This window comes from Cheilinus undulatus, linkage group 3, assembly GCF_018320785.1.
Source record: "Cheilinus undulatus linkage group 3, ASM1832078v1, whole genome shotgun sequence".
NCBI lineage: Eukaryota > Metazoa > Chordata > Actinopteri > Labriformes > Labridae > Cheilinus > Cheilinus undulatus.
The window spans coordinates 50,639,859-50,663,754 of NC_054867.1; the positions used below are offsets into that span (position 1 = coordinate 50,639,859).

Here is a 23,896-nt window from a genome sequence, read left to right on the forward strand (position 1 = left end):
AAACGCCTCAGATTCGCCAGGAAGCACAAACACTGGACTGCTGATGACTAGAGGAAGCCACTCGGGACGGATGACCCAAGTTTGAACTTCTGTCAGCATCGTCATGTTTATGTCCACAGAAAATCTGGAGCAACATTGCACCTGCGTTGAAACACAGTGGAGATTCCAGTATGGTATGGGCTTCCATTTGTGGAAATGGCATGGGCCAATTAGTGAACATCAACAGTATCATGAACAAGAATGTCTACCACAACATCTCAGTGCATCATGGAATCCCTTCTTGACTGAATCTAATTGACCGTGGGTTCATACACCAACAAGACAATGATCCCAAGCATACTTAAAAGCTGTGACAGCAGAGAAAGAGGAATCTGGAGTACTGGAACTGATGGACTGGCCAAGTCAAAGTCAAGATTTGTATCCTATTGAACAAATTTGGGATTTAGTAGATTGAAAGATTGATCGCATAAAAGTTTAGTAGAAACTAGTTGGAACTCAATATTAAAAGACTGTGGAAAAGTCCACAAAAACAATGGCAGCAAGAATGAGAGCTGTTATCAAGGCCAAAGGAGGCCATGCTAAGTTTTGGGTTATTATGCGTGAAAAAGGACAGTTTAGTTTTGAACAAGTTTTTTAAAGATTTCAAAAATAATTGTTTTCTCATTTTTATGACAGTTGGTCTAATAAATTTGTTTAGCACTGTATATTAAGAATAATATGCAAAAAATATTCGAGTTTTAGAAGCTTGCACCTCTGAATCTCAAGCATATTTTTAAAGCAGTTTGAAGTGGTTAAACTTGTAACTAAATTAAACCAAATAATTTCTCACAGAATATGCATAAACAGCCAAATGTGGTAGAAATATTATAGACTGTACATAAAAAAAATGTCATAAAGCTTTGTAGTGAGTGCTTCTCATCTTACGGTGTCACTGATCCGTCTGGTTTCCTGTTTCAGAAATGACAAGCAGTGAAGAAGCCCCCGTTTCCCCTAGTGTCCTCCCTCCTGTGGACGCTGCACCTCCCCCTGCAAGCTTTAACACAAACACACAACTCCTGTCTGTTGACCCCGAGCAGGTCAGAAACACCCCTGAAACACCTGGGAGGGGAGGGCTTGGATGGGAGGGATGGAGGGACAGAGTCTTAACAAAACTGTTTACACTTCCTTGTACAGTATTGGTTTTTGTACCCTCCCATCCAAACAAGCCATTAAACAATATATCATACATTGTTATAAAAATGTCACTGTCTGTTTTAAAGAATGCCAGGGTGTAAAATAAAAAAAGGGAAATTTACAAGGTAGGCCATTATCTGAGATTTGGAATATTGCCTAAATATTTCCATGGTTATAGTTTGTAAAGCTGTGCCCATAGAGCCCACTAGATCATGTTCATAGCTTTGGATGTTTTAAGATAGGCATATTCTAGAATAATCTTTTTAACTGTGCTATTTTCTTGATTTAATTTGACATATTGCTGTCCCATACCCACTTTGCTCCAAACCAAGTAGTTTGACAAATATTGGAGATACCATCTTTCTGCTTGGTGGTCTCTTATACTGAATTATGTTTTTTCTACAGGTACAACAACCTGCTGTCAGTCTGTCTGAACACTCTCAATATGGAGCTCCTACAAGTATTACCCCTGTTATAATGACTACAGCTTCTTCTTCTTCTATTTCTGTCTGGTCAGTATTAAAATAAAGCCAATACCATAAAATTGTTTTATTGACTATAATCTCTGAAAACATCCAGATGCTTTAACTCTTAACATTCATTTGAGTGCTGTTTATGTATTGTTTTTGAAACTCAACTTTCAACCACTTCAGGGCATTTAATGTGAAAGATATAAGCAAATTTGTAAGTCCCTGTATATGAGAATTAATCTTAATTAAAATGAGAAAACACAGAAGTTCTGGCAGAAGCCTTTCTGTCCTCTTAAAAAGTTGTACCACCTACAGAAAACAGCACATAGAGTTGTTTTTTCATCTACTTTTCCCTCCTCTGCATGGTCACTACAAGAAAAATTTAAAATCTCTGTCTCCTCCTCCTCCAGTTGTGTCTGCTCCGCTTCCTCCTCCAGACCAGAGGAAACAACCTGCCTGACCTGCAGCTTAGCCTGGTGTCCTCTACTACCGTCTCATCTGCTCTCTTTCTCCTCCTCCAACAAAGACTTCGTTACCCAGCTCTCCCATCTACTTAGGTCCGCCCTGAAGGAGCAAAAGACGAAGAAGGAGGAGGAGGCAGAGACAGATGAAGAGAGGGAGGAGGGGGAGAAGATGACGTCAGAATCCATGGAGGTTCAGGTCCATGTGGAGGGCACTGAGGTGGAAATTCCCAGGTAATTTTACAGACAATCTCTGCTGTTAGTTTCTGCAAAAATTCTTCACTCTTTTTATTAAGATACCCTAATAGTCACAGCGGTTTGTGATTCCAATAACTTTCTGAAGATTTCCAACCCTTGCCTTAAGCCCAAAACACACCAGCGCCTGACCAGCATGTTGTGTCATTTGATGCAGCTAAATTGCTATCCCAGACACACGCCCACAGCAGCGAATCAACAAACTCTCCACCAGACCCTGCAGGCTGGGTCCTTGACACCAGAGCCGAAAGCCCACTCAGGCATTGCCTCACTGGGTACATGAAAAAACAATAGGAGTGGGGGTATTTCAACAGCAGCTGAGGCCTCCTGTTTATTCTACACTTCAATCAAAGATGCTAGTAAATTTATTTTTCTGTGCTCTCAAGCAGAGCTGCTACTACGGCAGTCAAGATGGACTAAACAACTGTTCTCTGGAAAGCACTCTGCCAGCCATGGCTGGTGGCGTCAGGAATAGAACAGTGGCCTAAAGTGCCACGGTGAAGCGCATCCACAGGCGTCTGGCTGCCGCTAGTGTGGGTTTGTTCATAGAAATAATGGGGGTGATTGTTTGGATGCATGTCTGACAGTGCTGGTGTGTTTCAGGCTTTAGTGTTTCCTAAATTCTTTAAGGTCTTAAGTATTATTTTCAGGGTTCCTTGTTTGCCATTCTTATGATACTAAAACATTCCTGATGGTTTCTGGGGTGTAACTGGTTACTGAGATTTTCTAATAGAAATACAAGTCTTGTGTTCTTTTGTAATCATCCCTGATTTCATTACAGATTCGTTAACCATTTCCATGTTTATTTTTTCCAGCCCAGGCTCGAGGGACGGATACTTTGAGATGGGTCTGGATGACTCAGTTGAGGAGTCTGTCTGCTCCTCCTCCACATCCATAACCTGCCCTCCTGCAGAAGAGCCCGTTAGCCAGCAAGGGGAGCTAGGTGAAGAGGAGGATGAGGAAGAGGAGGTGAAGGTCAGCAGAGTTCTGTGGTGCTACTGTCTACAGGTGAAGGAGGAGGTGGAGCAGAAGAAGGCATGTCTGGTGCTGACAGATCACCTGTTTGGTCTGCTCTACCTCAGAGATGATTTCACTTGGACCAATCAGGACACAGGTAAATACAGAATAAGCCTCAGAGTTTTTAGAGTTTTGCTAGCCTGCTTACTTTATTAATACATCCTCAAATCTGAAGTTTGTTGTAATGTACTTATATAATACCTTTTGTACTGTATTATTAAGAGTTCTGTTCCTCTGTTTTCAGACCAGGAGCAGGCCCCAACGCTGGAGGTGGTGCTGTCAAACCTGCAGGTGGACCTCTTGCTGCCATATTCCCAGCTCCTGCTCTCATCCCATTCAGAGCTCCCAGACTCCTGCCTTGCCCTTGGTTGCCAAGATAAGCCCACACGCTATTACATCTTCTCTGAGTATGAGGTGCTCCAGGAGACCAGGACCGAGCTGACAGGACTGATGCAGGTCAGAGAGCCAGAGGGGTCATTTTTCAGCATGGGCTACTAGACCTAGTGTCAGTGCCCCCTTTTATGTGATTATGACTGAATCCTAGCAGGACTAATTGATTACCAGAACAGCAGTTCTCTCATGTGATATTGCTTGAATGCAGAGAAATTGATGGACAGATGGATTGTTTTAACATTGAATATCACAGCTACAGTCATGGACGAAAGTATTCGCACACCTGGAATTTTCCAGAAAATACACCATTTCTCCCAGAAATTGTTGCAATTACAAATGTTTCTGGTATACACATATTTATTTCCTTTATGTGCATTGGAACAAAACAAAAAAACAGAAGAAAAAAAGCCAAAATTGACTTAATTTTACACAAAATTCAAAAAATGGGTCGGACTGGATAATGTGTTTAACAGGCCCTTAATGAAACTTGAGTCCAGCTGAGTCATCATGTCAGTGCCTTAAAAATAAATATATGTACCATGTTCCAGGCAGTGGGGTCTCAGACCGAACCGGAGCCCACCAACAGTCCTCAGTTCCTCCCTCGCTCTCTCATCAACTCCTGGGAGCTGGAGGAGAGTCAGGGAGCCAAAGGAGGATATCCTGCCCTCCTCCTCTCCTCCTCAGACACAGACCGCCACCATCTCCTGTCAGACATTTTATCAAAGAATGAAGAGCCCAGCCTCCCCTCTCTCCTCTTCCTCACCCACCGACACCTCTGGGTGCTGAAGATTGACTTTAAAGAGCTGTCAGAAAGAGAGCAGAAGAACACAGATCCTCATCAACCCTCCTCATCCTCCTGCTGCAGGCTAGTCCGTGTCCCCCTCGGCTCTGTAGTGCTTCACCCCAAAGAGAGGGCTTCTCAGGTGGGGGACAGAAACAGCAACGCCTCCTGTCAAGACCCAAAACACCAGAGCAGGTACAGAGGGTGTGAGCAGATGAAACGGCCATCTTTAATTTTATTATTATCTATATTTACCACCAAATACAGAATAAGTATTTTGGCTGTGATACAGTTTTGTCAATTTGCTTCCATTTACCACTACAGTGGACTTGAAAAAAATGAATATGTGACCATAGTGTAGCTTTAATTTAAAGGGTTTCACAGAAGCATGGCATTTACCATTTAGGTATTACAGCCTTTTTATTCAGAGTACATCCGTTATCAGAAGCTCAAAGGTATTTAGACAAACTAACATCATTGAAAATATAACCACAGTTTTTATATTGATGAACACTCTTTATAGTCGGTAAAGATAGGGAAACAAGTCGACATAAAATTTACAAGATCTGGGACATTTTGGCCAAGGCTCTCTCTTGTTAATCAGTTAAAACAAGGGTTGACTGTTAAATAAAATTACCTTTTCTTAATTTGCTTTATTCTTATTATTTATTGCTCATCACCAGTATTTCTGCCATCATGTTTTGTTCAGGCAGAGTCACAGTGTGGAGCTGCTGCTGGGTGGTCAAAGGCTGCTACTGCTCCTTCCTCTGGCCCAGGACAGGTGCTCTTTCCTTGGAGAGCTGAACCAGCAGAGAGACTCTCTAGAGGGGCTAAAGATGGTTGCCCTGCCGCATCCCTGCACACCATGTCCACACCAGGGACAGCATACACAAGGTGGAGTACCTGCTAATACACCTTCAGTTTCTTTAACCTTGTGAGACCCAAGATTTTGTTTGACATGCATTTTTAGTTTCTCAAGCTTATTTAGGATAAGTGGGACATGATGAGTATAAAATCTAAGCCTTGTCTTCAAACAAGAAGCAGTTTTCACAAAATAAACAAAATATGTCTGCACAAAAGTCTTATGCCACATTTCAAGCAAACTTATTTCTTTACCTTTAAGATGCATTTTCACAAAGAATATGTTTTTAAAGTGCTGAAGATGTCTGCTCCATACCTGTACCTGTAAATGGCACAACACATCTCCTGAAGGCCCTGTTTCTGCAGAAATTACACATTCTGGCTGTGCCATTTGGTAGGGGGCTACTCAGTCAGTAAGAAGTGGTGTCAGTCATTAAGAGACTTATGATATGTGAAGATGTATGATGTGACCTTTTTATGGATAAGTATGAACTAAATTTCCTCTTAAAGTTCTAGGGGTCCTGGAAAATTTCCTTTAAAACTGATAGACATTTACAAAACCTAAAAACATTCCTGAGGTGTAAATAGCTGAGTGGTAAGGTCGGGTCCAAGTCCAGCCTGTGGCTCTTTTCCTGCGTGTCTCCGCACCACTCTCTTGTCCCTGGCCTCTCTCTAAAATAAAGGCAAAAATGGCCCAAAACTATATCTTTAAAAAATTCCCTAAAATTTCCAACATTTTAGCATACATTTCTGTGAAAATTCTTAAACATTTTTTAAAAATCCCATAAAAATACCCCAAAACTTCCTTGAATGAACCTCAAATATTTCAAACTTTTGAAAAGCCTGGAGATTAAATTGATGTGTTTCTATGGACACACTCAAACTAAGGCCAGTTTCCCCTCATCGGTCTAACACACTACTGGTCTGCACTCTCACTGCTCCAAGCCAAACCAGGTCTAAGCATGCATACACAGTTTACAAGAGTCAGCAAAACATAAAAATACAAGTTTACAGACTTAATGGCTTACTTTGAGTTGTTTTGATGAGATACAGATTGGTAACACTCTACCATTGTTTAGAATAACTGTCAAGAAGAACAGTTGTGCCCCATAAAACCCACTTAGTTAATAGAACACACAATAATAGAGTAAATATTCCAAAGAATTTAAGTAATACTTAGAGAGAGAAACAGTATTTGTTCATTGGCAGGTACTTACTCATTAAAAGTTAAAATGTGCTTATTTAAGTTGTGCATGTTTTGTGTACAACCACAATTTCAAAAAAGTTGGGGCATGGTGTGAAATAAGTTAAAACAAGAATGCAATGATATACAAATCTCATAAACCCATACTTTATTCAATTCCGGAATTTAAAAAAAAATCCCTAAAGGCCAGCTCAGACTACACGAATTCAGCCAGACTTAAACCCGACTTCAACGTCGCCACTAACTGTCAAAACTTGGGCCTGATTTAGAATGTTGGGAAGGACAAATTGTCTTGCAGTGGGACATAATTAATCACGTGTCCAAAACGCCCTACGACCGTGATTCAGCAAGACTAGTGTGTCAGAATTTTTCTGATCATCATCTAATTTAGTTTGACACCCTGACACAACATGAACAACGTGAGTTCTGATGCCTACCGACGGGGGAACATTTTCTCCTCCTCATCATCATTTACAAGATTCCCTACTTTTTATCCCTCTGAAAAACTAATGTGTAAACTTTATTTTATCTTATTTACATTATCACATGCACACCCTAAGTTCCATCTCAAGGAGAGCAAGTCCACATTGTCCTCTTCTTGTTACATCCATAACTTTTAACCATAATCCAATCCATAATTGTTTCTTATTTTTCTTTTACGAGCAAAAGACCTCTACAATTACGCAGAGCGCCTCTGTTGTAGAGTGACTGACGCTCTTTGACCCGCACTCAGTTGCAGAGACGGTAGTGACGTCAGCCGACCAGGCTGTCGGCAAAGACAGGACTATATTTTTTTTGCGTAGTCTGACATGGTGCCATTGTGAACGACCAAAAAAACAGTGTAATCTGTGCCGACCTTAAGATTTCAGGGCGTGCAGATGGTCGGGTGGTTTAAAGTGTGCACCATGTACATGGGGGGCCTAGGTTCAAATCTGGCCTGTGGCCCTTTAACGCAAGTCTCTCTCCACTCTCTTCCCTGTGTCGGAGTCTATCCATAAATAAATTTCCAAAACTTCCATGACAGTACTTAAAAATTTTCAAAGCAGACGCCTCCAAAATATCAAATTATACTCTCCAAAATATACAAACATATCCCCAGAAATGTGTACAAAATTCAAAAGTATCTCAAGAATTTCAATATCAGAAAATATGACTGTGTTGTAGGAAAGTCAAAATGTAACATCCTTATCTCAGGAGGCTATGTTTGGTTTAGTTTGACTCTTGCTCTTCTTCTAAGCAACACTTCTTTTTACTCTCAGGCTGCTGTCGATCCAGAGATCAGTGCTGTTGTACCACCAACAGGAAATCCCACAGCAGCAGGTAAAACATCTGTGAATCTGAAAATTGTGTCTTATTGTTATATACATGTTTATACAGCTGCATAATGCCATGCTGGTGCTGCTGATTACAGGCACACAGTGCTTCATCTTCTCCTCACACAGCTACTAGATAGCAATTTTAAGATATGGCTTAGGACTGTAGTTCCAACCTTGAAACATCTCAGCAGCAGTCATCTGTTATTTTCTGATAGACATCTTATACCTCTGAGAATGAAGGTGAGTTTTCTTTAGTTCCAGTGAAGCCAGCCGTCAGGGTTAAATGACTTTATTAAGGCAAGATTTCCTTTTCTTTGTGGCGATTACACCTACGGTGTAAAGGTTGTCATGTCTTTATTTCTCTTGAGTAGTGCTGTTTATCTGATGAGTCCACTGTAGACTATACACAACATTTCACATTTCACAATTATTAGCCTGCAAAAGATTCTACATTTCAGAATCTGTGAAGAGAAATTACTGTTCATTATTTCAATGTTTTTTCTTAGTTCTTGACTCTCTTCCCTCCATGTCCTCAGCTGGGAGTCCTCCCACCCTCAGTTGGAGGAGAACCAGCCTTCCCCCCACCTCCTGCCAGGTCTCTCCCCAGGACTGAAGCTCCTGTCTGGGCTCCAAGGACAGCAACTACTCACCTACTTCCACAGACATATAGCAATGGTACGACATACAGAAATGGATGTTATGTAGCGGTGTGTTTATATTATTCTTGATCCTGAGAATTCTCACTTTTTTTTAAGACAGTAAAAAGATTAAATCAGTCTTTTTCAAGATTTTGTTTTGGTGAAAATCAGTGATTTTTGTTATTAATGAAAGTACAGATTGCTTCCTTTGTTATTGTTCTTTTGCCTTAAGTGATGCTTTAAAATTCAAGTCAATGAAAAATTCAAGAGCTCTTTAGCTGTCATGGATACTAAAGCCAGGCAAATACTGTATGGTTTTCAGACAATTTCTACGCAAATTTTTAGTTGCATGACTCTCTTGGAAGTCAGGCTGACTTTCAGGCTGATCATGGGTCATTTGTCGTGCCGAGTACAGGGATGCGTGACAGCTGACCGTGGCCTGACAATCTGCTCAGATGGATTTATGGCATGTTTGATATTTAGGCCATATGACTGCATAAACTCACACAGTGAGAGCAGAACCACATGCAGATTTCTTAGCTATGAAGCATTTTTTCCATAAACAGTCAGAGAGCATCTTAAATCACTATGAAAAGAGCAGGAATGCTTTGTTGATGTGCCTATAAAATAAAGGAAATAAACAAGCAGCTCCAGCTGAATATTTTTATTATTTAGCTGCTAGTTGTGTTTGCTGTAGGAGGGCTGTATGAAGCATAAAAACAAGACAACAGATCTGAGTTTAACCTTCATGTGTGAGACTTTTCAAAGGAAACTTCATTGGCATTTGTTACAGCCTGCCACAACTTCACTCATATGGTTTGAGCACTCAGGTCATACCCAGTTGTTGGACAATACAGTGTGAGCACATCATAAATCTTTTTTTTTTTTTTGGGGGGGGGGGGGGGCTTCTTGTGCCTTTATTTGATAGGGGAGGACAGTGGATAGAGTTGGAAATGGGCGAGAGTGGGGAGAGACATGCGACAAAAGGCCACAGGCTGCCCGTGTACGTGGGAAGCGTCTCAGAGCGCTAGGCCATCTGAGTGCCCAATAAATCATTTGTGATGGTCATTTGTCAAAAACCATTCAGTCGTACACAGTGAACCGACACTCCGCCAAAACTGTTTTAGTCAGCTTGAGGTTACAGTGTGACCCTGGCTTTAGAAAACCTAAGCCCAAAAAGGTGGAATCATATAGTTTTTGTCACTTTACTCAGAAAATGTACTTTGTATAGTTGATGATGAAGCTAAATATTCACTGAAGGTCACCTCTTTTGCTTGCTCATGCTCCTTGATACCCTTCGAGAGATAGTATCTTATATTAATGGATTTTTGATCTTTTTTTTCTGTCATTGAGACCCCAGCTCTTATACGCCATCAATCACTGTGTGTTGCTCATCTTTACAAATACATTTTTAAGTTTTATTGTGTATACGGTCATACTTAAGTTAATTAGTTTTCCTTACTTTTTGTGACTCTTGTCCCAGTCGGAGGCTGAGGAGGTGAAGCAGGTCTTGTGGCTGTCAGTAGTTCTCTACAAGTCTCCTGATTCTGAGCTCACCTGTTGTCTGCTGCTCTCCACCAACACAATCTACTTCCTGTTAGAAGACTCTGCCTCCACGCTCGGGCATAACTCAGGTAGGATGAAGAGTTGCATGTGAAAAATAGCCCCAATTCACTAATTGCAATGATACGTTTTGAAATGTTTGAGCAATTTTTAAATATCATTTTACGTTGGAGTTATAGCGGGGCCCCTGCAGTCACGCAGCTATTTCTGAATGTTTGTTAGCCTACTTAAGTTATTTGTCAGCTAAATACACAAGAACACAACTCTTATAACTTATTCGTAATAAGTGTTGAAGTTTGAAAGCTAACAAAGTAAATGTTTTGGGGATTTTTTGCACATTATAGGAAGGGCTTAGTGAAACTTGATAGGAATTCCCCTTTGAAAGGTGCAGATGAAAAAAAAGCAGCATTTCCTGGCATGTCTTAAATGATAACACCTGGAATAGGTTCAAGTTTATCCTGAAATTTGGTTAGATCTCTTTGGTTTTTCTCTTTTGTCATTTCTTCTCTGTCAGTGTTGGACACAATGGACTCTGGTGATCCTGACGTCTCTCTGTGCTGCTGTCTGTCCATCAGACTGTCTGATCTGCTGTCTGTTAATGTGGGACTGTTCGACCAGTACTTCAGAGTCGTAGGTCAGAGAAGGAAATCACAGTGTTGCTCTCATCAATAGATGTATTTTGAATTTCCACGTAATGCTGACATGCCCTTTCTGAGGCCCGTTTTTAAATCCAGTGATCCTCTTTCTCTCTGTTTGCAGGTCGTTCAGCCGATCACATTGTGTGCTGTCTCAGCAGGGATAGTTATGGGACTAGTGTCTTCCTTCAGGAGCTGATGTCGGCTCTCAGTTTACAGCAGCAGCTTCCTCCACCAGAGCCGTCAGATCAGGACTTTTACTCCCAGTTCACCAACACTAACACCGGTGAGAAAACCTGCTGGGGCCCAGTCAGTTAGAAGAAATCTCTTATAAATCAGAAACTACCTTAGCAGCTGAATGTGCTCAGAAATAATACAACACCACCTCCCTCTGCAATCACATATGACTTATAAGTCTTTGCAAGCATGGCTGGTATAAATTTAAATGTATTGGACACAATGATATATGAATTTGTCTTTAGTAGCCTTTGCTTAGTGCAATACAGTGTTTTTGGTTGGAAAAAGGACTCCAATATGTGGACAGACTTGTATTTTAGTATTTATCTGAGTTTCATGATTCTGCTTTAATTATTCAAAACAGAAATAAAGGCAGTGATGATATGATATCATGCTAAACATGGGCTATAATTGATTTAATGCAAAAGTTTTGATAAAATGTCTGAATTTTTAGGGTGAAGAGGAATGGTAAAAATCAGAAATCAGATGGTGGTGTCTGATATGATTATTGTCTCCAAAAAACAGATAATCATGAGGTCTTGGATTGGTCCAGACTAGAGGGCAGCAAAACTGCCTCATTCAAATGCAGAGTGCAAAACCTTGTGGTTACAATATACACATATCTATATATGTAAACACATACACTGATATACATATCCGTACAAACATACAAACACATGTGGCAGTTATCAAAACACCAGTAAAGCACTAGCTGGCCAAATAAAAGTTCCATTTTTCCCATCGTTTCTCTCCAAGCTCTTTTTGAAGTCGTATAGAATGAGTCATCTGTTCCAGAATATGCAGCTGTTTTACAATGCTAACAAAGAGACCAGCCGATGGACCATTTTTCTGTAACCAGCACTTTGTAATGGCTTTTTTGCTTGCAACAAGCAAGATTTTTAGAAGATAGGTATCATTACTATTGAGACCATTAGGAAGATGTCCAAGATAGAGGGATGTAAATGTTGTACTGATAGTAAAACCCAAAATTTTTGAAATAATTGCTGCTACCTCCTTCCAGAAGGACTGAATGAGGGGACAAGTCCAAAACACATGGGCGTGGTCAACCTCAGTCTCTCCACAATCCCTCCAGCAGGGAAGCTGGTTGCCTGTTTGCTTTGATCTCTGTTTAGGAGTAAGGAAAAAACGTATCAAGTTCTTCCAACAGAAGTCCCTCCATGTCCAGGAGTTTGTTGAAGATGACCGTGTCTCCCACGCTTTTAGCCACATTTAATGCAAAAGTTTTGATAAAATGTCTGAATTTTTAGGGTGAAGAGGAATGGTAAAAATCAGAAATCAGATGGTGGTGTCTGATATGATTATTGTCTCCCCCTGCAGGTAAAATGCAGAACTACGAGCTGGTCCACAGCAGCAGGGTGAAGTTTATTTATCCCAGTGAGGAGGAGATGGGAGACCTGACCTTCATCGTGGCTGAGAGGAAGACTTCAGCAAATGCAGCATCCTCATCCACACGCTCCTTTAATGTCCTGCTGTACCTGTTGGTGTTTCAGGTGAGAACTTCTACCTTTGTTGTATTTACTCACTTGTTTCAGTGATGTGGTTTAGCTTATTTTACAGCCAACTGAAACAACTCATCACAGGCTTCCACATCAAAATTGCTAATTGAATTGCCACTGAATGTTCATACTATAAATAACTACTGTAAAATCTGAAATACATGCTGCCCCATGGAGATGGACTGGGCAGCAATACAAAGAGAGCAAGTCCATTAAACTGGTGCTACAGCGCCTACTAGTGGAGGGTGGTAGTGTTACAGCTTACATGCAGCTTACAGTTCTGGTACTCACTAAGGAAATTAGTACGGATGTGCGGGTTCGCAGGCAGCAGCAAGTCATTCCTTGATAACAGAGTTAAATGCAAAAGCTGTTGTTGAGGAGTCATTCTCTGTGTGATATAGACCTTTATGTGTCGTCAAAGTCAACTTCTGGCCAGTTTTATGCCACTGAAAGAAAGCCATTACCTCCTTTTTTCGACTTTTAAGTCTTTCTTTTCATTCAGTATATGATGCTTTCTTTTTTAAATGTAAAGAAGTACAATACTCCTGCAAAATAAACCTGAAATGTACTAAAAAGAGTAAAAATACACGAAAACATACTCAATTACAATAATTATTTGGCTAATGTAATTAGTTACTCACTTTCCTTAAACAAAACATGACTGTACAGAGAGAAAAAACATGTTGAAAGGCACATATACACAAAAGCCATGGAAGGACAGGTGTGCTTACATTTATCTGTTTCAGGCGAAAACAGGAAAAATTTTGATTTTTTTTTTTTAAAGATTACCTTGTTGTCATGGGAAAATCCTCTCTGTTACCCAAGAAAATTTGATAACTAAGACAAAATCTTGAGAAAACTTAAAAAATTTACACATTATCATGGATAAACAGAATGCAACTAAATATAAGCATGCACTTGCAGTTGGGGTTTATGTTCATCATAGACCATCATTAGAGATGAGTACCAACATAGTAGCTGCACCAACACATCTGATACCTAATGTGTAAAATTACAAGACAGATTTCGGTGCTTTGTTTTGGTACCTCGCCACCCCGACGTAATCTCTGCCACTTCATAGGTGAAATCATGGCATGAAATACCTTATATGAAGAGGTTACACCCATTTTCTTTACTTATATTTTCTTTAAGCATCTTATTTATGAATCATTTATGGTACAGAGACAGCTTTTATTCAGCTGCCAACCCTAACCATCATAGACTTTGGCTTATTTTACCTGGCACACATTTGTGACTGCTGAAAACAGCTCTATGACCTACTTTTGGGTCCTGACTCACCAGCTGAGAACTGCTGGTTGAGCCATGTAGCTGACCCTGTCTCTGGAGTTAACACTTTTAAACACTAAAACCAAAACAAAGGAGACCAGGGTTTAAAAGAACAGTAAATACTGAACTTTAATGCTAATGCTTCTTTATATCAAGTGAATGTATATTAATGAAGGAAGTTTGCATTATTAACTGAAGGGTAATGAAAGAAATAAAAATGCTCCTAGTGCTCTCACTGCCACTGAGTAGAAAAATATCAGATAATGCACATGTAAAGTTCCCACTCTTATTTTGATTTCAGTTATAAAAATCTTTGTACTTCATTCCTTTCCTCCAGGTCCAGGTTCCCAGCAGCCAGCCCATCCAGGTCTCCTCGGTATCAGGTCACCCTCCTCCATCTCCAGTCCTCCAGCCCAGGACTCTGATCCTGACCAGCACCGACGTCTTCCTATTGGACGAGGACTACGTCAGCTATCCTCTGCCTGACTTTGCCAAAGAACCACCCTCCAGGTGAGACCACAGGAAGCTCTGCCCTCATATAGCACAGCTTTTTAAGACATGTGCCTCCCAATGACCAGGAAGGGTCGATAAAGAGCACAGTTATTAACAGTGATCAGGATGCAGGGTCAATTAGTGTTAAACAATGAAGAAGCAGTGAAACATAACCTCTCTCCTGATTGCAGCAGAGCTTTATTTTAGTAGCAAGTAAAAAAAGTGTTTCCTCGTGTTTGTGTACGTCTGCAGAGGAAAAGAGGAAGAAATGGAGACACAACTGCTGTGACGTGTAGACGGTTCAGTCAAAGGGAACATGTTGCACTCAGGAAGTAAACAAGTGAATTCAGTTTTCATTGAAGCTTTAACAGAGTGGCTGAACTTTGACTCGATCGTTGCTAAGAGAGGAGAAGTGAGAGCGCAAGCGTATTAAACTTAGTAACTTTATCAGTGACTCACCAGCATAAACACAGTTTGATCTTTCAGTGGGTGTTATTGCTTTGAGAGATGTTTATAATCCAAGCCCTAACTTTATAAATGCAGCATCATATTAATATTTTAAAGCCCATACAGCTGCAAATTGTGTAGCCTTGAATCCAAATCAGACAAGCTTTGGACAGCTTTAAAAGTCAGCATATGTTTCCTTTTAGCATTTTCCACACTCTGTTTTTGACCCTGATGTAGCTTCCCCAACCCCTCCCTAACCTGATTCAGATACACTGTGTGGCATATCCATTTTATGGGAAATATTCCATATCTATCTGGGCAACACCTCATCGCCAGAGTTTAGGAGGAGAAGAAAGAAAAACAACTAGAAGGGAGACTGGTCTTGGACTGGTACATAATTGAAGACAGTTGATAAATTAAACTCCTGCTGAAGCCAGTCTGAGAATTTAAATTTTGATCAGTTCTAATGAAACTACTTCACCATAGCTGCATCCACGCTAATGTCTTCACCAGCCGCCATTGTTTATAAGCTTGTAGTACAACAAAACCACACCTACGTAGCTATCATCTGTGTCCTTAAATGACCTTGTCTGGTTCTGTCCAGGTACCAGGTACAAGAGTTTCACTAGAGGCTTTGTAAGACAGATTTACCTGATGGCAAACATAGAATCCGGCTTGTCAATCAGCTTTGCGGGTTTAAACCCTCCATTTAATAACAGGAAGAGTACAGGACAACTTCCTGCTGTGACAGACAAGTGAAGTAAAAATCAGGACACTGTTGATAGTTGAGACAGCAATAAGCATTTAAGCATTGTATGACAATGAGGCTGAGGTATGTCAATGTAGTAACAGATCAGTCCCAGTAATTTATGAAATCACTGCCCCATGTTCGCAGGCAGCCCAGGTTTGAATCCGGCCTGTGGCCCTTTCCAGCATGTCTCTCCCTAACTCTCTCATCCTCGTTTATGATTCTATGCACTGTCCTCCTCTATAATTACAGGCACTAAAAGCCCAAAAATAAATCTTTAATAAAACTAAAATAAAGTGAAGAACAGAGTAAAATATTAGCTAAATGATTCCCTTTACTTAAATTTAGATATATAACCAATTTAAAACAGTATTATACAGGAAATCTACCTCTAATGCAGTCCTGCTCATATTATCCATATATACAATTAATTGCGATTAATTAATCACTAAGCCTATAATTAATTTGATTAATTAATCTATTTAATTTAACTGATTTAATCACTTGTCAGCACTAAAAATACATAAAACAAGAACTATAAAAGAAATTAGAATAAAGTAAATGGATAACTGAAATAAAAACAAATCTCTACACCGAGGTGTCTGATATTATTTATAGAGAAAAACATTGTGACATTGTAAGTGTCTGACTGTCCAGAAGTCAGAAGTTTTTATTTTCTAACAGAGAAGAGTCTGACAGGTCCACGGTTTCAAAGGTGTGTCCAGAGCCGCTGCCACCTCTTATAAAATTCTGCACTTAAATCTGCCTTAATTTGCTTTAAACAAGCCTCATATGAAGTTCATTGATGGGATGACTGTGGCTCTAGTTGGTACCTACAGGTGCATCTCAAAAAATTTGAATATCATAAAAAAGTTCAATATTTTTTGTCACTCTTTTCTGAAAGTGAAACCCATGTATTATATAGACTTGTTACACATAGAGTGAAATATTTCAGGCCTTTATTTCTTGAAATGTTGATGATTATGACTCGCAGATAAGAAACCCAAAATTCAGTGTCTCAAAAAATTTGAATATTACATAGGATCAATAAAAAAGGATGTTTTACACAGAAATGTCAGGCTTCTGAGAAGTATGTTGATTTTTATGCTCTCAATACTCAGTTGGGCCTCCTTTTGCATGAATTACTGCATCAATGCGGCGTGGCATGGAGGCGATCAGCCTGTGGCACTGCTCAGGTGTAATGGAAGCCCAGGTTGCTTTGATAGTGGCCTTGAGGTCATCTGCATCTGCCACAGGCTGATCCCCTCAATGCCACGCCGCATTGATGCAGTAATTCATGCAAAAGGAGGCCCAACCGAGTATTGAAGGCATAGAAATCAAGTTACTTTTCAGAAGCCTGACATTTCTGTTTAAAAACATCCTTTTTTTTAATTGATCTTATGTAATATTCTAATTTTCTGAGACACTGAATTTTGGATTTTCTCATCTGTAAGCCATAATCATCAACATTTCAAGAAATAAAGGCCTGAAATATTTCACTCTATATGTAACAAGTCTATACAATATATGGGTTTCACTTTCAGAAAAGAGTGATAAAAAATATTGATCTTTTTCATGATATTCTAATTTTTTGAGATGCACCTGTAGTTGGTTGAGTCGTTCGTCTCACAATCAGAAGGTTTTGGATTTGATCCCCAGCTTCTGCTGTCACATGTTGATTTTATTTTTTATTGAACCTTTATTTAACTAGATAAAAACCCATTTAGATCAGGATCTCTTTCACAAAGGTGACCTGGCCAAGAGGTCAGCAGCACATGTCATAAGAACAATTACAAAGAAGTGACAGTAGAGATTGAAACATACAATTTTAGAGGTGCAGTAGTTTTTTCAATAAGAAGTGCAGGAGCTATAACACAACAACAAATAACAATTTCACATTTAAAACACAGGCACTGTTCAGTGGTCACGCCGTCTGTCCCTCAGGATAGAACAGAAGGCCCCAAGTGGGATAACCTCAGAGAGTTTCAAATCAGTCTGTAGAGTATTCCACGCAGAAGGGGCAGCAAAACTGAAAGCTGTTTTTTCCAAATTTGATGTGTCCTTGGGCAAGAGGACCAAGGGGGCACGAGCACATTTACAGCGACCAGCGGTGGGTTTATTGCTCCTAAAGGGAGAACTAAACACTACAGGAACACTTTTGTACCTGTAGTTAGTGTACTTCTCAACAAAACGAGCACAAGACGATGCACTTTAAGTGGAACGGAATATTTATTATTTCAGGGAGCCTTCAAAAGCACTTAAGCACTTTTGGAATATTATTTTAGAATGGATGTCGTCTAGAGCACTTTATCATGACTTGGTTTCAATCTTCAATGTTGTTTTGGCATTTTAATGTCAGCTTCAGTGTAGTTTGTGGATTGTGTCTTGAATTGTGAATCATTGTTGTTTGTTGTCTCTTAGACACTGAACTCCTGTTTGCACAACAAATTTACCCTTTTGGGTACCAAAAAAGAGCCCTAAACCTTGAAGACACTTAACCCCAATTTGCTCCCACTGCTTCATCAGTGGTGTGTAAATGGGAATGGATGCATTTGAATGGATTAGCTAATACTGATGGCAAGTTCTCCATAGCAACCTCTGCTACCAGGGTGTGAATGTGGAGTGAAAGGGAGTAAATGGGTAGGTGTGACCTACGGTGTAAAAGTACTTTGATTAGTAAGATGACTCGAGTCCATTTCATATTGTGTTTATGGTAACTGTTCTCTTTTAAAGAGGGGGTTTAATTAATGTAGTTTAATCAACTAGAACTGAACTAAAAACCAGAACAGCTACACCAGTGTTAATTTTGGCAGCTGTTTTTGTTTTTGTCTTAGTTTTAGTCCCTTAATGAAATGCACTTTAGTTTTAAGCACGTTTTAGTCATTTCTATCCTTTTAAGTTTTTGTCTAGTTTTAGTTGACAAAAACTGAAAACATTTTAGTCTTCTTTTAGTCCATAAAAAATCCTCACATTTTAGGCTTTCCTTTTAGTCCAAGCATTTATTTTCTTGCCTAAATCAGGTTCCAAGTCATGGTAGCCTGTTCTCTGCACTCTGCCAAACCTGGGGTCCCTGCTTTCTTCAACTGAGAGGCAGAAGAGATACAGCTGCATTGTTTTTTGACAGATTGACCCATAGCAGAGAAATATCACAGATTTTGAATGTCTGGAGAAAACTGCATTACATATTAGTCTAGTTTTAGTCATCTTGATGAAAACTAAACGTAGTTTTTGCCAGTTTTAGTCGTCACAGATCAGTTTTTGTTAGTCTTAGTCTAGTTTTTGTCATGGAAAAAAGGCTGTCCACAAACATTTTTAGTCATAGTTTTAGTTGATGAAATTAACACTGAGCTACACTCATCTTTTTCACATTTCTGGGGCTATGATCTTTGTCTGACACTGTCAGAATAGAAATAACATTTAAAAAGAAATTACATCATATCTCAATCTTAAAAGGTTTGATGTACATGAGATCTTAGATTTACAGGGAAAAAATTCTCATGTCAGTCTCAAGAGCAAATTTTGTGTGTTCTTTGTTGATTTTGATGATCCTTTTGGTGAGCTTCCTTATTCTCTTGACTGAGTTAGTTGTGTTCATGTGTAAGTAGTGTTTATTTTATCAAAATGTCATCCTGCTTCATTTCAACTGCCCAGTAAAAAACTTAATAACCTTTGCTTTGAAAAATCTGTGAATTACTTCCTGTAGCAGCAGTTGTTGGAATTAGATTCAGTAATACAGAAGTGATCATCCTCCTTCTGATGTTTTTGCTTTCGTAGACCATAAAGAGACATCAGGATTAATTTCAGTATTTCATAGACAGCTAAAACCCCTCAGAGGACCTTTATCTGTTTTTTTTTTTTTTGTTTTTTTACTACATCACAATTTTAGAAGCTGTTAAATGAATCCTTTGAGCTGTATGAAGCTTAGCTACAGTTTTATGCTTCCTTTCCACTGGTAAAACTCTTAGATGTTTTTATTGTTCCAGAGCTGCTTCTGTTGAGTTCAAATAACTAAATTTGACTTTTGTTTTCATTTCTGGATCATTTCATGGCTTAGTTTTTAGATTCTTATTACCATGATTTCAAATACGTAATATCAGCTGTCTGCTCTCAGACTTCCTGTTAACTTGCTAAAAGTCTTTGAGAATATCACAGATGTGTTTGCATACTAAGATTGTTTTTTTTCTTTTTTTTCAGCAAAGACAGAGAATTTTGTGATGTGGCTTGCCAGTATGGTAGTAATTCCCCCCCCTCCTCATCATCTTTCTCCCCATGTCCTCCTGCAGGGAGCGTTACCAGCTGCGTGAAGCTCGGAGGATCAGGGACCTGGACCGGGTCCTTTTGGGGTACCAGACCTACCCTCAGGCTCTGACTCTGGTGTTTGATGACCTGCCAGGTCCCGACCTGCTCTGCCACCTCACCATGGACCACTTCACTGTGGGAGGGGAGGAGACTCCGCCAAGAGGTGGAGGAGCCAGCGGGGGAGCAGAGGGCGAGGTCCAGTGGTGCGTGTTTGTTCCCGGAGCTGACAGCAGAGAGAGGCTGATCTCGCTCCTCGCTCGCCAATGGGAGGCGCTTTGCAGTCGGGAGCTTCCTGTGGAGCTCACCGGTTGAGCACGAGAGACAGACGGTGACTGCTCAGCATCTTGTTTGTTTTTGGGAGCTGATTGGAGGGTGGAGTCAGGGTAAGACAGGGATAATTTCTGATTCAGGGATTAATTTAGCTTTTAAGGCCTCAGTATGCTTCAGACTCAGCTGTTATCTGACTACGTATGAGGGGGAAGTACAGTTGAGCTGCTCAGAAAGTCATAGAAGCGGGGAAAGGCAGAAAGATTTAACGAAACCTAGATAAGACGCACACTTCCATTCTCTCCCTGAAGGCAGTAAGTTTATGAAGTTGTGATAAGAAAGACAAAAATAGAGCCTAGGATAGAAGTTATGTCTTGTTTACAGCATGATTTTTCAGTGGTTTGATGCTCTGACTTTGGAGGGTCCTTTCAGTATAAATGTGAACCATGCATAAGCTGAAACTCTTATGCATGGTTTAGATTTTTAGAAATGAAGTCTCTGCTTTGCATTTAACCAGACCTTTGATTTCAAATTAACCTGTGGAGATAAGCCAATATATCTCAGAGAGATCTGATGCCTATGACATGGCATCATACAGTGTCATTCAAATAAGTGTTTTTTTTCTCTGCAGCCGCTTGCTGCTGAAACGGTCCTATACTCCTGCACTCAAAGTCGATGGTTGCGCTATGCTACCACATTGACAAAATGCCTTCACAGAGATGGCTCAGCTGCTATGAACATGGGTTAGGGATAGTAATAACTAAGAAGCATTTTAAAAGGCCAGTGATGATATTTGAGTGTCTTTATACAATGTACTGCTAATTACCACTCTCAAAAGAGCAGAAAATATAAACCAACAAGTGGGGGGGACACCTGTACAATTTTAGAGCAGTGAAGAACTGATTTTAGTTTATCATGTAAAGGTTGCAAACACCAAAAATGTCAGCATTTTGTTGGTAATTCTCAATAATTTGTTTATCCAATTATGAAAATCTTGGGTTTTTGCTCTACTGTTGCAGAACTGAATATGTTGTACACAAGTGTTAAATAAGTTCTCATTTTGTATGAATTTTTTGATATATTGCTATAAGATGCCACTTAAATTGCCCAGTAAGCAAGTTTAGGCACCAAAGTAGGCACCTGGAAGGAAAAAACAAGCAATTGTGTGAAGACCAATGAAAAGTTGGTATGATGTTTTCTTTGGAGAAATGCAAATATAGTCAGAGGTAGCCATCCTATTCAGCTGCTTGTAAACACTGATGAAAGTTACTTCTGATTTAGACGATGCAACAAACTTTCAGTTTGAAGCATACTGGGGCCTTTTAATCGTAATTCTTGGAAACATGAAGGGATCTAGCACTTCAGACACATGGTTTGGCCTCCTCTTCAGACAACTAGAGACTTGGAGGGACTCAATGAACGCCGGTCGGACATTGCAGACAGAAGGAGGAGGCCTCAAATTAAACTTCAAGTTTCTCCATGGAGATTTACTTACCACCTGGTTACAGACAGACAGACAGGCTGATTTTGCACAGCAGGGGGCGCTGCAAACAGTCCACAGGAGTTATACTGTATTTTAATTAATGTTACTCATAAGGAACAGCTTTCATTTCTGCCAAATCCTCTTGTCGATGTTCCTCTCCAGAGTCAGATTTGAATAAAGTTTTCATCTCTGTGTTTCCAGGACAAAGCAACGTCTCGGACATGTTAGCCTAGCTTAGCACAAAGATTGTAAGTCAGGGGAAACTGCTAGCCTAGCTTCATTACGAGAAAGAAAAAATCCACTTTAATGAACTCCAAAGCTGTTTGATTTATTGTTATTTATGTGAAGTTGCTCTTAAAACCAAAAATCACTTTTATATATTTACATTTTTATATTAGTGGAGTCAGATTCTGGGTGAGGAGACAAGAGGATGATCAGAAATGTTGGACTGTTTTTTTTAAATAGCACACAAAAAACATGAACTGCTGCTCGGCACAATCTGCTCTCTGAACATTTTATTCCTTGCACATTGTCGTGGATGAGGCAGTATTATTAAACTGTATATTGTTATAAATATGATATTAATATAATTTGTTGCTTTGGGACGGATGTTTTCTATCGTGACTCAGACTTTGTACTAAACATGAAGTTCCTGTTAATATGTCCAATATGAAATGTCATATTTAGTATTATCATTGAGTGTTATTTTTTATATTTTCTTTGTGTTTTATGTTTTTTGTTTTTGTACAGTAATATCGACAAATGGGAATTCAGCAGATGCTGAGCCCTCCCACTCTTCACCAGTGTTTACATTATATGCTGTCTTGTTAAAGGGGAATGCCACTGAATTAAAGTGAAAATCATAATGAGGAAGTTGGTGCATTTGTTATTTAGAAGTTCATTTTAAAAATTATCTGGTAATCCACGGTCTGCACATTTTTCAGCTGATGCTGCAGTTTAGTAATTTTACCGTTGGAATTATGTTTCTGTGTAAAGCCAAAAAAAAAAAAAGATGTGATTCTCACATTTACTGTAAAGGCACATTTCATTTTTATTTTCATTTATCACGTCTAGAAGGTGTAGAGGTGTAAATCTTCAGCCAGGCATGTAAAACATTTCCATCCATCCATTATCTAGACCAGTGGTGGGAAAGATGCCAGCTCACACAACCTCATATATGTCAAATATTTAAAAAAACAAGTATTGGTTTTACATTTACAATTATTTTATAATATGTCTAGTAAAATTAGTTCAAAGAGAATAAATAGGAATAGAATGTACTAAAGTGTACAGATTTCTTATTTAATGAAAATTGACTGATTTTTTTTTAGAGTTTTTGTTGATTTAAACTATAAATTTAAAAACTGACTAAATGTGACTAAAATCATGGGTAATAACTATTACATTTGCAGGGTTCGATTACACATGTGTGTTGGTAAAATCTCCAGCTCTCAAATGTTAAAAAAAAAAATCACTGAAGTTACAAACATGAAAAATGGATTTTGTGATCATTGTTGTTGGTTGTTATACTTTTACAGCAGCTAAAACACAGACATTACAGGATATTTTAAGAGAAATTCAATACAGACATTAAAAAGAAAAAAACATACAAAAGCTCTCCCAGCCAAACCACTCCCTCCCTCCTGGTTTGAAGAGTGAAACAGTTGATGGAGCGATAAATTTGACCTAAAATGCAGTATATTTTCTTGATGACAGAGTCAATATGAGACTTAAAAGATAGCTGTGAGTCAAGCCATACCCCTAGATATTTATATTTGGTTACCTCCTCCAATGGTGTACCATCAAGATAAGTAATAAGCCAATGATCCGAGTGTGAGATCTTCAATCTAAGAGTGCCAAACAACATAGAAGACCTTCTCTTGTTTAGTAGTAGTTTGTTAGAATAGAACCATTTTTGTACATTAGCAAAGTCAGTTTGTAGGGTTGTCTGAATTTGAGAAATGTCAGTCGTGAAAGTATAGATGACTGTGTCGTCAGCATATAGTTGAATTTGAGATTTGAAACAAATAGGAGGCAAATCATTAATAAAAATACAAAAGAGTAATGGTGGCATGCCCTTTTCAACCAACAAAAAGTCAGACTGAGTGCCCAAAAGACTGACACACTGATGCCTGTGATGGAGATATGAGTTAAACCAGAGGAGAGCACTGTCAGATAGTCCAATGTAAGTTTTGAGAGAGCTGTGGTTGTAGAGAAAATGGGCCTGAAACTGGATTGATGTGGTGATAGAATATTGAAATCACTGATATTCTGAGAAAGCTGATTAAAAACTAATTTCTCAAATGTTTTGGCTACATAATTGATTATGGAGATAGGCCTGTAGTTATTCAT

The 23,896-nt window shown here is 39.3% G+C and overlaps 1 protein-coding gene across 2 annotated transcripts in view; it reads left to right on the top strand.

Moving 5' to 3' along the window:
- nisch (nischarin) overlaps positions 1-22,434 on the top strand; it is a 37,758-nt gene extending 15,324 nt beyond the window's left edge. For both annotated transcript variants that reach the window (XM_041781521.1, XM_041781529.1), the window contains exons 14-28: positions 958-1,076; positions 1,579-1,685; positions 2,054-2,338; positions 3,175-3,473; positions 3,621-3,832; positions 4,318-4,745; positions 5,260-5,444; positions 7,875-7,935; positions 8,468-8,606; positions 10,053-10,203; positions 10,647-10,766; positions 10,892-11,053; positions 12,343-12,515; positions 14,146-14,318; positions 19,779-22,434. In XM_041781521.1, coding sequence (XP_041637455.1) covers positions 958-1,076; positions 1,579-1,685; positions 2,054-2,338; positions 3,175-3,473; positions 3,621-3,832; positions 4,318-4,745; positions 5,260-5,444; positions 7,875-7,935; positions 8,468-8,606; positions 10,053-10,203; positions 10,647-10,766; positions 10,892-11,053; positions 12,343-12,515; positions 14,146-14,318; positions 19,779-20,106 — 2,942 coding nt within the window. In that variant the 3' untranslated portion in view covers positions 20,107-22,434. The remainder of the gene's footprint in view (positions 1-957; positions 1,077-1,578; positions 1,686-2,053; positions 2,339-3,174; positions 3,474-3,620; positions 3,833-4,317; positions 4,746-5,259; positions 5,445-7,874; positions 7,936-8,467; positions 8,607-10,052; positions 10,204-10,646; positions 10,767-10,891; positions 11,054-12,342; positions 12,516-14,145; positions 14,319-19,778) is intronic.
- Positions 22,435-23,896: the final 1,462 nt, after the last annotated feature.